This window comes from Podarcis filfolensis, assembly GCF_964270895.1.
Source record: "Podarcis filfolensis genome assembly, chromosome: 8".
Taxonomy (NCBI): domain Eukaryota; kingdom Metazoa; phylum Chordata; class Lepidosauria; order Squamata; family Lacertidae; genus Podarcis; species Podarcis filfolensis.
In genome coordinates, this window is record NC_139611.1 from 85,228,657 (window position 1) to 85,242,119 (window position 13,463).

At 45.1% G+C, this 13,463-nt stretch overlaps 1 protein-coding gene across 1 annotated transcript in view; it reads right to left on the minus strand.

Annotated features, from left to right (window-relative positions):
- Positions 1-10,768: 10,768 nt before the first annotated feature.
- The window catches only part of CAPN12 (calpain 12), a 35,226-nt gene continuing 32,531 nt past the window's right edge, over positions 10,769-13,463 (minus strand). The window contains exon 21 of the mRNA XM_083627167.1: positions 10,769-11,881. Coding sequence (XP_083483293.1) covers positions 11,855-11,881 — 27 coding nt within the window. The 3' untranslated portion in view covers positions 10,769-11,854. The remainder of the gene's footprint in view (positions 11,882-13,463) is intronic.

Genomic DNA, 13,463 nt, shown 5'->3' on the forward strand with positions numbered 1-13,463 from the left:
AGCAGTTTTGCCCCATCTCTCACTCCTTGCATTGTCTGTGCACTTGTGTGACTTGCTCTACTATTTCTTTTGCCTTTGCCTCATTCTCCCTTGGCTACTTGCTCCCATGAAGCTACTTGAGCATACAAATAATTTTATGTTTACCTGTTCAGTTGCAAAGCATGCTTGGCAGCGATCTGTCAAAATCTGTTATAGGATGTGTGGGTAGAGATCTGGCTAGTATCTCTAGTATAAACTCTGTGGATAAAGAGACTGAATTCAGGCCTTTAAAATATAAATATATATATATATTATTTTCATTATTATCTTGCCTTACCATCACTCACACTTTTTGACCGAGGGCAGAGAACATGTAAACCCATCTGTAGATTTCTGTGTTGCATTTCTTCCTCCAGGCCTCTCTGAGCACACAGTACCGAATGTACCTGCAGACATTTTTTCTTTCCTCTGGCTGGTTTTCCTTGTTAGCTGCATTTCACCACCCCACTGCCCCCCCCCCAAAAAAAAAAACAATAAGAGAGGGGAATACCAATAGTCCTTCTACCCTAAAATGTTGTTACAGGGGAAAGGCAGAAAATACTAGAGAATGTCACTATTGGTCCAAGCCTATTCCTTAGCATCAGTTCCTCTTCCTTTAAACTTTACTGTGTCTTGTGAAGTAGAGAAAAAAGTTTGTGTCTTAAAAATGCAGTTTACTGGAGAAGTTTTTGGGGATATAATTGAACCAAAAAGGGGGTTTGAAGGTCTAAATTTCTCTCTCTTTTTTGTCTTTGACAAAGTGTGTTTCAAAACTCACCCCATCTTACCAATGGTGCAAATTGCTTAAGAAAACAGAATACCAGAGCCCACTTCCAAGTGTTGTGTGTTCCACTACACACAAATGAATAGTGCCTCGTGCAGGAACTATTGTGTCCACACCAGAGTTTCCACAAGGGATTTCTGGATCAGATTTTCTTTTAAGAGGATGCAGTTCCACTCAGAAAATACCCTGCACAGCTCCCATTCATATCAGTGGGGGATATGAGACTGTCCCAGTGGATTCTGTCTACAAAAACCACAACAGAAGAAAGGCAGTGTTCCTGTCTTATGCTTTGTAAAGGTAAAGGGACCCCTGACCATTAGGTCCAGTTGTGACCGACTCTGGGGTTGCGGCGCTCATCTCGCTTCATGTGGCCAGCATGACTAAGCCGCTTCTGGCAAACCAGAGCAGTGCACGGAAATGCCATTTACCTTCCTGCCGGAGCAGTACCTATTTATCTACTTGCACTTTGACGTGCTTTCAAACTGCTAGGTGGGCAGGAGCTGGGACCGAGCAACAGGAGCTCACTCCATCGCGGGGATTCGAACCGCCGACCTTCTGATCGGCAAGTCCTAGGCTCTGTGGTTTAACCCACAGCGCCACCCGCGTCCCTGCAATCTCATTTCATTGCTCTCTTATTTAATTTTGGTTCTGCGTAAGGTGGCATTTTAAAACTTACTTCTTGCAAGGAGAGAAAGCCTTTGGGGATATTCCAAAACACGTGCCCACCCTCCTGCTCCACCCCCCCCACTTAAAAGGGGTGCTCCATCGCAAAACAGTAGCTACAGCCTTCTTAAGAGGAGGCCAGGAGCAACCAGGACACGTTCACGCTTTGCCACCCTGATCCAGAGCCCTGTACACATACTCTGATGCACACACAGCAGTCCTGCACACACGGGCTTTCCCAGCCAGAGTGCCACGGAACGCTCACTAACTTGCCTCCACTGGCGTAAAAAACAACAGAGTTTCATCAGCTGCAAGAAGCTGCTGATTTGGGGGCAAACAGGTTCCTCTTTCATCGTGGAGAGGTGCTGGAGGAGTATCCCAAGCAGAAACGAAAACCAGGTTTGGTTTTGAAACACTACTTGCTGAAGCTTACAGTGCTCCCCACCTCTAACCCCCTTGTTACCATAATGTGGGGAGGGGGGGAAACATATATGGTTAGGAAGCAATAAGGGATGTTCCGACTCCCAGGCTGGTGGGGGTTTTCTTCTTTTTTATATATAAATATATATATAAAAATGTATATGAAATTGTTTGGCTTTTTGTTTAGTGTCCTTTTTTTCCTTCTTCTAAAAAGTGTGGATTTGGGATTGTTAGCTCATTTGTTCACCGCCTCTTCTCACTACAAAATAGTTAAGCAGGGAACTTCCTCCCTTCAGATTAGAGGTTGATAATACACACCGGCACCCTCATTATTATGGGAAAGTATATTTTACGACATCTTTTCCAGTATTTTTTTAAGCCAAGAGACCGTGCGTTCTTGTTTCATAGCTGCAAAAGCGGAAGGGAAGTCCCTCATCTCTTTCTGCGTGTTTAGATTTTCATGGAGGTATTTTTGGTTTTTAAGAGAGGGGTATTGGAGAAGAAGAAGGAGAGATACAAATCGCTACTCTTAAGAACCATGCAACTGCCCACTTCAAATCATTGCCAATTTAGGACTTAAATGGGCTTGAGAGGGTAATTCTGAAAGGTCATTTTCAAAATTGATGTAATTTCATTTAGGCCCATCCAAATCCTTCAGCGTTTTCGATCCAAGAAATAACAGGAAGGCTTTCCAAATACGAGGAAGCAAAAAGTAATACCCCGTTCATTTTTAGTATTAAAAAAAAAAATAACCAGTTTTTCTTTCCTCCCCCCTGCTGGTACCAGTTTGAACTTCATCACAGTTCAAAAACGAAATATAGTACTATAAAATAATTTTGTACTGTATTTATTGTGTATAACAATTTTTTAAAAGAATTATGTACATTTAGTACTTCTGTGTAAATTAAATTGCTCTTCTTTTTAAAAATGGTATAGGAATTGCTTTGGTTTTTCTTGAAAGACAGAGGGGGGGAAAACAGACTGATGGGCTTTTTGGTTTTGTCTCCTGCTTGAGAATTACAAAAAGGGTCCAGAACCAGCCGTTTCATGAGCCAGTGTGAGATGAGAACCTCAGTTGGTCATGCTTGAGATAATGGGGGACACAAGCACATGTGCTGGGCATGCTGATCTGCTGGGATGGGAGGGGCAACAGCAAGGCAGAGCAAAGTCTCCAATCAAGTGGAATACAGTATATTGTAGAAATTATTGCATCCAATAGTGAAAAGCTACAACTGAAATCCTAATATGGACTCAAGTCATGACAGAATCGCAACGGACAGCTGTTTTTCTAAGATGCTGCATTTATTTGGGTTGCAGAATTCAAACTTTTCTGCTGTGGAATCTGAGAAGCTTAATTAATATGGAAATATCTGTTGTGATTGCCCTGGCTCTAGGTAAAGGTAAAGGAACCCTTGGCCATTAGGTCTAGTTGTGGCTGACTCTGGGGTTGCGGTGCTCATCTCGCTTTATTGGCCGAAGGAGCCGGTGTACAGCTTCCAGGTCATGTGGCCAGCATGACTAAGCCGCTTCTGGCAAACCAGAGCAGCGCACAGAAACACCGTTTACCTTCCCGCCGGAGTGGTACCTATTTATCTACTTGCACCTTGACGTGCTTTCAAACTGCTAAGTTGGCAGGAGCAGGGACCGAGCAACGGGAGCTCACCCCGTTGTGGGGATTCGAACCGCCGACCTTCTGATCGGCAAGTCCTAGGCTCTGTGGTTTAACCCACAGCGCCACCCGCGTCCCGATGATGGAATAGGACATCTCTGTTTTCATGGGAGAAATGTTGGAGGGTATGAACCTGCTTTTCCTCACCTCCTCCTCAGAGGCATTCTGAAGTTTCTGTTTGAAAAGAGCACAAAGTCTGTCATGCTGAGAGGCCGCTCAAATTTACAACCCCATTAGATTCTCAGGTCCCTGTATTGATTAGTCAGTGTGATGCAGCAGACAGCACAGTAGGGGGTGGATCAAGGAGACTTTGGTTCAAATGTGTGCACAGTAATAGATCTCCCGCTGCAGGACACTGGGCAAGGTCTGCCCAGCCATGGCTCCATGGAAGAAGTGATGGATACACTCATGAGCAATGGCAACGATAATAATAACATGATAGAAGTTACGGTCTCTTACAGAAAGCGTTTCCCAGGTCAGTCATGGAGGACACAAAGCATTTGAAGCCCAGCTGATGCCAGACTTCTCTGCATTTTCCCACAAGGGCCTCAATTGTTTGCTTGCTTTAAGTAGAATCCTGAGTAAAAAGAAATACAGCGATATCAGCAGTGCTTAAAAAAAAATACCAGTATCACATTTTGGAGCTGAGCAAAGCTGACTTGCTCAGATCTGTACAAATTCTGCAAAGCAAGCAAATATTTTTGTTTATTAGCATAGTTCATTCTGCTTCAGCTAGTCATCGAAGGGGGGCAAAACATCCCCTTTCTTTGAACATCCAGCAAGCATTATTATTATTTTTTAAGTAGCAGCAAATGTTCTCGGGGAGCTGAGTTCTTCCACCAAATTCTACATTCTGTATTTTTGCAGGAGTTTGAAGGACATATAGCCCTCATTTTGGGGGCACTTCTATCTGGTGGGTGTAACAATCACATTTCAATCCATAACCCGCAGCCCGTGTGTGAAAGCTGTTTTGGCCATGGGATTTTGGAATTTCCTGCCAACTGGCCATTGAAGCTGTGCCGCTCTGGGCTCTGCCTCTTCCTGATAATGTGACATCACGTGTGTGACGCGTGCATGACATCACACACATGACGTGCGCCAGGCCCTCAGTCTTGCATGCAAGCTGGCGCCTTGCCAGAAAGCATAACCCTTTCCTAACATCAAAAGTTCTCGGGGGGTAAATTCTACAAAAAGCTTCCTAAAGATCCAGTTTCCTAATAAGGAACAGTTTTGTGCTCTTGTTGCTCCTTTTAACCTGCTTTTCCCAAGGCCAGCTGTAATTCATGGATGTTCATAGGGCCATTCCTGCGCTTGCCATACTTGTTGAATATATGCTGTGGAGTGGAAATAAGAGAGGCTAGTATCTTGGGACCTGATATGCACACAGAAGCCAGTGCTGTACTGTATATTGGCTTAGAGTTCTGAGTGGCGGAATCCTTCATTCAAATCTCAAATCTGCACTCCTGGTGTTTTTTTCTCCTTCTGACACAACGACACTAACACTTCTTGCTTCCCTCATTGCCGGGCCCCTGAGATATGCAATATCTCTCCACTAGATCTGTCAAAGGCCAGGTATTACATTTGGGTACATTTTGTTTCCAGTTCAAAAGCAGCAGTGCCAACCACTAAAATGCTGTTCAGAGGCCCAGCAAGTGGTAAGGGGTGGCACAGTTGGGTTGGGCCACGGAGGGGTCCTTCTCAACTACTGGTTCCCTTGCCCAGTGCCTGGACTGTTTGGCTCGATGGAGGCAATAATACGGCAGTGGCCTCTTTTACAGAGCAGAATGAAGACGGAACACTCACCTGCCAAATTTCTGCAAGTGGAGTTGTCCTTTTGAGGAGCAGGTGTGTTTTAATACATTATTTTTATTTTTGTTGTTGTTGTTGTTTAGTCGTGTCCGACTCTTTGGGACCCCCTGGACCAGAGCATGCCAGGCACTCCTGTCTTCCACTGCCTCCCACAGTTTGGTCAAACTCATGCTGGTCACTTCAAGAACACTGTCCCACCATCTTGTCCTCTGTCGTCCCCTTCTCCTTGTGCCCTCCATCTTTCCCAACATCAGGGTCTTTTTCAGGGAGCCTTCTCTTCTCATGAGGTGGCCAAAGTCTTGGAGTCTCAGCTTCACGATCTGTCCTTCCAGTGAGCACTCAGGGCTGATTTCCTTCAGAATGGAGAGGTTTGATCTTCTTGCAGTCCATGGGACTCTCAAGAGTCTCCTCCAGCACCCTAATTCAAAAGCATGCATTATTTGGCGATCAGCCTTCTTTATGGTCCAGTTCTCACTTCCATACATCACTACTGGGAAAACCATAGCTTTAACTATACGGACCTTTGTTGGCAAGGTGATGTCTCTGCTTTTTAAGATGCTGTCTAGGTTTGCCATCGCCTTTCTCCCAAGGAGCAGGCATCTCTTAATTTCATGGCTGCTGTCACCATCTGCAGTGATCATGGAGCCCAAGAAAGTAAAATCTCTCACTGCCTCCATTTCTGCCTCCATTTTTATTTTACTAGAACATAATTGCACTCTTTTCTTCTGCTCCTACTGCTTGCACTAGACTACTAAAGGAGAAGAAACTCTATGGGCCGAGGCATCATCTTATGGACAACCCTATCGATTTGTTCTCGAATCATTTTGCAATGTAATAAAATAGAGCAATAGCTGAAACGGCTCCATTCTAAAGTTTCCACTTTACTTTTATCTGAGAACTTCTTTGGGTCTTGTAGGCCTCGAGGGGCAGATGTGATACCAGTGGTTCCTAGCTCTAGGAATTCTTGGTGTCAGGGCCTGTTGTGGAGGCACTGGGGAAAGCAGTCTCTTAAGAAGTCCATTCCCCAGCCAGCCTGCTGTGGTGCTGCCTTCCTGCAGTAGCCCCAGGAGAATAGCTCCTCTGATCCAAAGGTGTATTGCCAACTCTAGTAACATCAGGTGAGACGATCCTAATTGGACAGGGGGTCCAGTGTCACCTGTGGGCTTACACTTCCAGTCCCACATGAGGACAGGTATGACATTGGTCCTTGTGACTGGTGGGCAACCCAAAGACTGAAGGTCAGTAAGACCCAGTATAAATAGAAGGAATCTGACTTTGGCCAGTCGAGAGAGCAGTACCTTCCTGCAGGCGAGCTTAGGGACCCTTGGTTAAAACCACAACGTGGTTTTATCCGCCCCGAACAATACCTGGTCCTAACACTGGTGGCAGGGTGGCACTTTTACGCCTGGCTTTTTGTCCCACTGATTTTTGGGCTTCACTCGCCTCCCATTCCTTTAATACAGCCCAAAATTGCATAAATTCATACAGTGTCAGCCTGCCTCTTCCTCCCATCTGCAGCTGGTTGAGGAAAAACAAACGGCATGTTGGTTGTAAACCACTGAAACCAAAAGGGTTGCGACTTCCTTCCTGTTCTATTTATAGCTATGAATGAAATCCCTTTTCCTCTCCCAGGTGAATTGGGAGTTTCAGAAGTAGACTTGGGGTTCTACTACAAGCAGGAGCAGGATAGAGTTATGCCTTCATTGTCCTGGTTAGCAGCTATATAAATGGCCTCAGTCCTGTATACCTGAAGGAGCGTCTCCACCCCCATCATCCAGCCTGGACACTGAGGTCCAGCGCCGAGGGCCTTCTGGCAGTTCCCTTGCTGCGAGAAGCCAAGATACAGGGAACCAGGCAGAGGGCCTTCTCGGTGGTGGCGCCTGCCCTGTGGAACGCCCTCCCAGCAGATGTCAAGGCAATAACAACTATTTTACTTTTAAAAGACAACTGAAGGCGGGAAGTTTTTAATGTCTGGTGCTGTATTGTTTTTAATATTTGGTTGGAAGCCGCCCAGAGTGGCTAGGGAAACCCAGCCAGATGGGAGGGGTATAAATAAATTATTATTATTATTATTATTATTATTATTATTATTATTATTATTAATATTTCCTAGGAGGGCCAATGTGATGGGTATGGAGGGCCAGCCACACCCAGTCTGGCAACATGGTGGCCAGCCAGTCCCCAGTACTGCTGCCGTCTGCCCCTCCACCCACTCCACTCTTTCCTCTGGATTGGCAACTGAAGGGCCAGCAGATAGACTAAATATGGCCCTCAGACCTCTAGTTGCTGACACACATGGAAAAATCCTTTTGTAGAAGCACTTCCCAAATCATCACTTGCTCTTGTAGTAGGGGATGAGGTTGCTGCACGATTAATATAGACATTGGAGGATGGTCCAGTATAGGGTGTGAGGACTTCCTCACCATCCTCCTCCAGCCACCAGCCAGCCCACACCTGCCTGCCATGTTTCTTACAACCAGTCCAAGGATGGCACTACCTGCCGCCTTCCCTCCTCCTCAGGCTCAATGTTCCCCTTATGGAGGAGCATTGGGAGAAACCTAGAATTATCTAGCTTGGCCTGTCGTTGGCTCTGGATTTACCTGCTGTTGGGCTCCTTGCCCCAATGAATATCAACTTCAGAAACTCCCAATTAACCTGGGAGAGGAAAAGGGAAGGGATTTCATATATTCCCTCTCCCTCATTGCAACTGAGCCCATAATTTATTGCTCTGCAGAATGAGCTGGATGATTTTCTTGCAGTACTTCATGGAAAAGCCATCTCTTGCTAGAAAGGAAAGTTCTGATACGTGGTCATTATTACAGCAGCGGGAAAACTACAGGAGCCAAGATGAGAGGAATGGATTAAAGGAACATAAAAGGATCTCAGACTTCTTGGTTCTGTTTGAAATTCTCAATAATGAGGACCATAGTGATTTAAGCGAGAGCCTGGTATTAAAAGTGCCATCCTTTCCTGCCCCCAGAAGTGCTTTTCTGTGTGGGAGAGGGGCACTTGAATTCAATGACCACCTTATTCATTTAATGGGTCTCAGTGGGAGACATCTCTGCCTGAAACCTAGAGAGCTGTGGCCTGTCTGTAAATTTTCCGAGCTGGATGAATCCATCGTCTTGACTCATTCCTAAACAGCTTTGTAGGTTATACAAAAGTAAGATGACACAGGGATCCTCCTGCTGCCTCGTCCCCTCTGCCCACCCCTCAGACTCCTGCCATCCCAGACACTACTAAGCTCAGGGGAAACAGCAGTTAAGAGTGCAAAGTGCTGATGCACAATTATGGATTACTCAAAATCCGCTACCCCTTTGCTTATTGAAATCCAGCAGAAATTGCTCACAAACTCATCTGCATCTGCAGCCATGAATACTTAGGCTACATGACTGGAACCATCAAGGCAGCCGACAGCCTGCATGGGATGCTCTTAGTTAAGTTTGCAGTTGCACAGCTTCCGCTGCCACCAAACAGCCTCCCCGGCTGCTGCTGATTTGAGCCACCCATATCCAGGGCAAGAGTTCAGCTGCCACTAAGGTGATCAGAGGCCACTTCCTTCCTCATCCACCAGCCCTAAAGCAGCTTGGGAATTGTTTTAATATATTGGCATCAGTTTCTATTCTGGGTGCCTGCAGGATGAGGCCTTCTCTGTGTTGGTCAGCCACCCAGGCTAGAAAGAAGTAAGGCAGATCAATAGGGATACATGCCAACCAGCACAACATGGCCGCTCCCTTTAACCCAACCTATATCTAGACAGCATCTTAAAAAGCAGAGACATCACCTTGCCAACAAAGGCCTGTATAGTTAAAGCTATGGTTTTCCCAGTAGTGATGTATGGAAGTGAAAGCTGGACCATAAAGAAGGCTGATCGCCAAAGAATGCATGCTTTTGAATTCTGGTGCTGGAGGAGACTCTTGAGAGTCCCATGGACTGCAAGAAGATCAAACCTCTCCATTCTGAAGGAAATCAGCCCTGAGTGCTCACTGGAATGACGGATCCTGAAGCTGAGGCTTCAAGACTCTGGCCACCTCATGAGAAGAGAAGACTCCCTGGAAAAGACCCTGATGTTGGGAAAGATGGAGGGCACAAGGAGAAGGGGACGACAGAGGACGAGATGGTTGGCTAGTGTTCTCGAAGCTACCAGCTTGAGTTTGACCAAACTGTGGGAGGCAATGGAGGACAGGAGTGCCTGGGGTGCTCCGGTCCAGGGGGTCACGAAGAGTTGGACATGACTAAACAACAACAACAAAATATCTTTCACATGAATTCATTCCTGGTTCTGCGGTGGAGGCAAACTTTCTACCTTCACACAACTTTCCTACAGCAAGCTAAGAACGTAAAAGCCTGCTGGATCAGTCCCAAAGCCCATGTTGTACATCCTATTCTCACAGTGGCCAACCACGTGCCTATAAGGGAAGCCCACAAGCAGGACCTGAATGCCATAGTTCTCTCCTTGCTTGTAATTCCCAGAAAGAGGATTCAGAGGCCTAGTGTCTCCATCAATCCTTGGCTAATAGCTTTAGATAGTCTTATTCCCCCACCCCCCCGAATTCATCTAGCCCTTTTAAGACCATTCAAGTGTGGGGCCACCAGTGCCTCTTCTAGCCTTGAACACCATGATTTAACTATGTATATTATCTTTTTTTTTTAATGATATTTATTACTTTCACAGCAATTTAAACACTACAAAAGAAAAAAAGTTAAACAAAACAATACAATACAATACAAAAACAAAAACACTACATAACACTAACACTAGGACATTAAACCAACAAAACAAAACAAAAACAATTTAAAACATAGCAAACAATGTCCATATCTTATCTTTCATTCACTTGTTTCAACGACCTCCTCACACCTCCCTTTTTTTGTATTCCACTTCAATTAATTGTACTCCCCGCTAGTAGGGGAGGCGCAAAAGGTGCCCGCTGAATCCCACGTTCACAGGCTTCACCCGCCTGTGATTTTTAACGGGTCTCCGCCTTCGCCGTGGCGGCCAGACCCAGATTCCCACGGGGCAAATTCCTCCCGATCAGAGGAATTCCGCCATTACCAGAGGCACCAACCCGGAAGTTGCGTATGTATATTATCTTGTCTACCAAGGAAATCTGTGTGTGGCTGCAGGAGATGGTGGGGAATCAAGGGATGTTAGGGTACATGCTCAGTTACCACTGAGTATTGTGACCAGGGCTGTTGGGTCTTACTGCTGTCTTGCTTTAATTGAGAGTGAGACTTGCATCACACCCAATACTCGCCTCCAGATGCCCATTGCCAGGGATGATGAGTATTCATAGGCAAGAAGATTTTGAAAGAAAAGTTTCTGAGTCAGCTGTATTAGTCACAATACTATACTCAAGAAATCTCTCAAAGGCTTAAAAAAATATATGGATACCAGTAAGTTACATTTGGCTTACACAACGTTTATTAAGTAGATTTGACTGTGTAGACCTGTAATTGCCTGGTATATTAGTAGAGACATTTTGAATTTATAGTTCGTCAATGAAAAAACCATTTACCTCGTTAAAGCTTTACACATTAGGTGTTGACTTTTGGAGTCAGTGTTTCAACCTGACAGTAGCTGAATTGTATCTGATGAGACAACTTGACGTTACTCTAACCCAGGCGTCATCAAACTCTGCCCTCCAGATGTTTATTAGACTACAATTCCCATCATCTCTGACCACTGGTCCTGCTAGCTAGGGATCACAGGAGTTGTAGGGCAAAAACATCTGGAGGGCAGAGTTTGAGGAAGCCTGCTCTAACCCTTGCCAAGCAAATGTTGCTAACTCTGTGGAGTTTCCTGCATATTTTTGGACTTCCTTTGACTGACGTGGATATATATATAGTGAGCAGAAAAATGTTCCTAATTTCCACTTAACTGAAAGTTAAACTTAACTTTAAACTTTTTAAACTTTAAACTACTTTAAATTTTAAACTTAAAGTTATATACAGCTTTCCAGGCAGATCAGAAAAAGCAGCTTATATAAAGTTATTCCAGCAATGAGCATCAGTAAACACGCTACAATAAAACAGGTAAATCTCTGAACTTCATCACAAATCAAAACCAAAATATGGTAATATAAAATAATTTTGTACCTTACTGTGTTGTTATAAGAATGTACATTTCATAGAATTGTAGAGTTGGAAGGGACCACAAAGGTCATCTACTCCAACCCCCTGCAATGCAGGAATCTTTAGCACAACATGGCGCTCAAACCCACAACCCTGGGGTTAACTACCTCATGCTCATTTGATACTTATATGCAAATTAAAATGGTATTCTTTTCAGCTATAAGCAAAGTGGAGACCAAAAGTTTCATTTTAATTACATCCATTATAGAATTAAAATGGCTAAGTATTTCACAGCAGTGCTTGATTTATTCTGATTGCGGAACTTGAAACGTTCAGTGAATGTTGATGTATCTTTGGATGCCTCTGGGCATAATGAATTGCGATCATCCACGGATGGAGAGTGGGAGATGGCTGAATCAGGTGGACATGACAAGATCCATCCACTGAAAGGCAGAAAGGAAATCAGGTGAGCTTTAATTCCCCACTTGGTTTGGGCTACAATATAGTAGACAGTTGCAGGTGTTATGAGGATAGAGGGCTTGGACGAGCCACAGGGCTAATTTAAAAACTGGGTAGCATCGTTAGCGGCATGAAAAGCTCATGTGAACACTACTCTCTCACTCCACGTTGCTCTGGGCTCTTCTTGTTACTTGACCTGCTTGGGAGAGATTATCTTCATAGATAAGAGAGAGGAAAACATTTATTCCTACACAGCCTGTATTCATTTTGAGCTGTCATTGGCCATGATACTCTATGGCACGGATAAGGAACCTGTAGCCCCACAGATGCTTTTGGACTACAAATCTGTCAGGCTCCATGGACTCAGCTTCCTCCCCCTCTTTGGCAATATATATAAGCAGAACAAAGCGAAAGGAGTCTCTTACCATTTATAGTTTTTAATGGTCACAGCGAGAGAACAAAGAGTCCATTCCTCAGAATGAAGGTGCTCCCAATTAAGGGTTTCACCCACGTCCCCTCTAGTCATCCACGTCACTTCCGTGTCTTGCAACCTGATCTCACAACCACTGTGCTTTCTGTGCTGCCACCTTATCTGCTCTCCTTGACCTTGGGCTGATCAGATGGATGCTTTCCAGCGATATTGAGTCTGTTAACTGTTAGGATATTTCCGTTCCACCTTAAAAGGGAGCAGGATGTTTGTGTCACAGCCTGCGCATTTCCTGTTCACAGGATGTTTACTTTTTCTGTTGCTTTCGTTTCCCTCTTGGTGTCGAAGACACTGAAGCAGGCAGTCATGTTTTTTTTGTTCTGATCAACGCTGAATTAAACTTGTAAATATGCTCTCCTGCTGTGCATCTTTCGCTGTGTGCATTATCTGCTGATAGAGTGTGCATGAGCTCAGGAATGTGGCAATCTATTTCTGGAGCTCGTGTCGCTAATTGCTGATACTGCGTGTCTACGGGAGATTGATGGACGTCCGGAGACGATGTGGAGGCAGTGATGGCCTTTGTCTCCCTGGCAGTATCCCAACAGTATCCCCCCCCCCCCCCAGTTCTTCTTCTCCTAGCTGTTCACCACCCAGTTCTTCCCAGCTTCTGCCTTCTGAACTATGTCCCTCTGCAAACCACCGTTCCAAATCTATACTGTCCTCCTGCTCCTGGGAAGATTCAGAATCCCACCATTCCTCCTCAGAGTAGCCCTCCTCAGCACAGTCCCTGACAAAATCTCATCACCCCTGACCAGTGGCTATGATGGGAGTTAGAGTTCAACAACATCTGGAGAGCCAAATCCTGCCTTAAAAACTCCTAACATACTGGACTGGCGGGTTTAGTGACAGGAGATGCTTCCCCTAACCATAATCCTCCACTTCAAAATACTGCAACCTGTTAGTGGCTTGAGCAGTTTACCATCATTTTCTACCCTCTGTTTTCAGCCCTTGAACCCCTACACCACATTAGCTCGATTAGACTTTGTTTTCTTCTTCTGCAACTCTAGAGGGGCTGGGAGCTGGGGGCACTGTTATACACTGGTTCCGCTCCTTCCTCCTGGGCCATGTTCAGAAGGTGG